Source organism: Gavialis gangeticus, unplaced genomic scaffold (assembly GCF_001723915.1).
Source record: "Gavialis gangeticus isolate Ggan-Ray unplaced genomic scaffold, GavGan_comp1, whole genome shotgun sequence".
Classification (NCBI taxonomy): Eukaryota; Metazoa; Chordata; order Crocodylia; family Gavialidae; genus Gavialis; species Gavialis gangeticus.
This window is the reverse complement of record NW_017729032.1, coordinates 245,582,865-245,583,324: the sequence shown is the minus strand read 5'-3', so window position 1 is coordinate 245,583,324 and position 460 is coordinate 245,582,865. Positions and strand designations below refer to the sequence as shown.

Below are 460 nucleotides of genomic sequence, written 5' to 3'. Positions count from 1 at the left end.
CCGCCGAGGGGGGGGAGGGGAGGGACGCGACCGCCCGGCCGAGGCCTCACCGTCCACCGTCTTCTTCTTGAACAGCGAGGCCATGGCGGCGGCGGCGGCGGCAGGTCCCGAAACCGCCCGCTCCGCTCGGCGCCAGCTCCGGCCGCTCCTCCCTCAGGTGACCGGGAAGCGGCTGCTGCCCCGCCCCTCCGCGCGGGGCGGGGCTTTCGCGTCACCGCCCCGCCCCGAACAAAGGCCGCCCCCGGCGGGGCGGGGCAACGTGGTTGGTATTGACTGACCGGAGCCCCGGCGGCACGTCTGGCATGTGCAGGAGCCCCTGGCGCCGCCCCGCCCGCGGGGCGTGTAACCATGCCTGGCATGCATGAGAGCCCCTGAGATAGCCCTAGCGCATACAGGAGCTCCTGCCTGGCACCATGTCTGGCATGTACAGGAGCCCCTGCGATCCCCCCTGATGCATACA

At 73.0% G+C, this 460-nt stretch overlaps 1 protein-coding gene across 1 annotated transcript in view; it reads right to left on the bottom strand.

The window, feature by feature from the left end:
* Nucleotides 1-167, bottom strand: part of CHMP2B (charged multivesicular body protein 2B) — a 15,505-nt gene extending 15,338 nt beyond the window's left edge. The window contains exon 1 of the mRNA XM_019525677.1: nt 51-167. Coding sequence (XP_019381222.1) covers nt 51-84 — 34 coding nt within the window. The 5' untranslated portion in view covers nt 85-167. The remainder of the gene's footprint in view (nt 1-50) is intronic.
* Nucleotides 168-460: the final 293 nt, after the last annotated feature.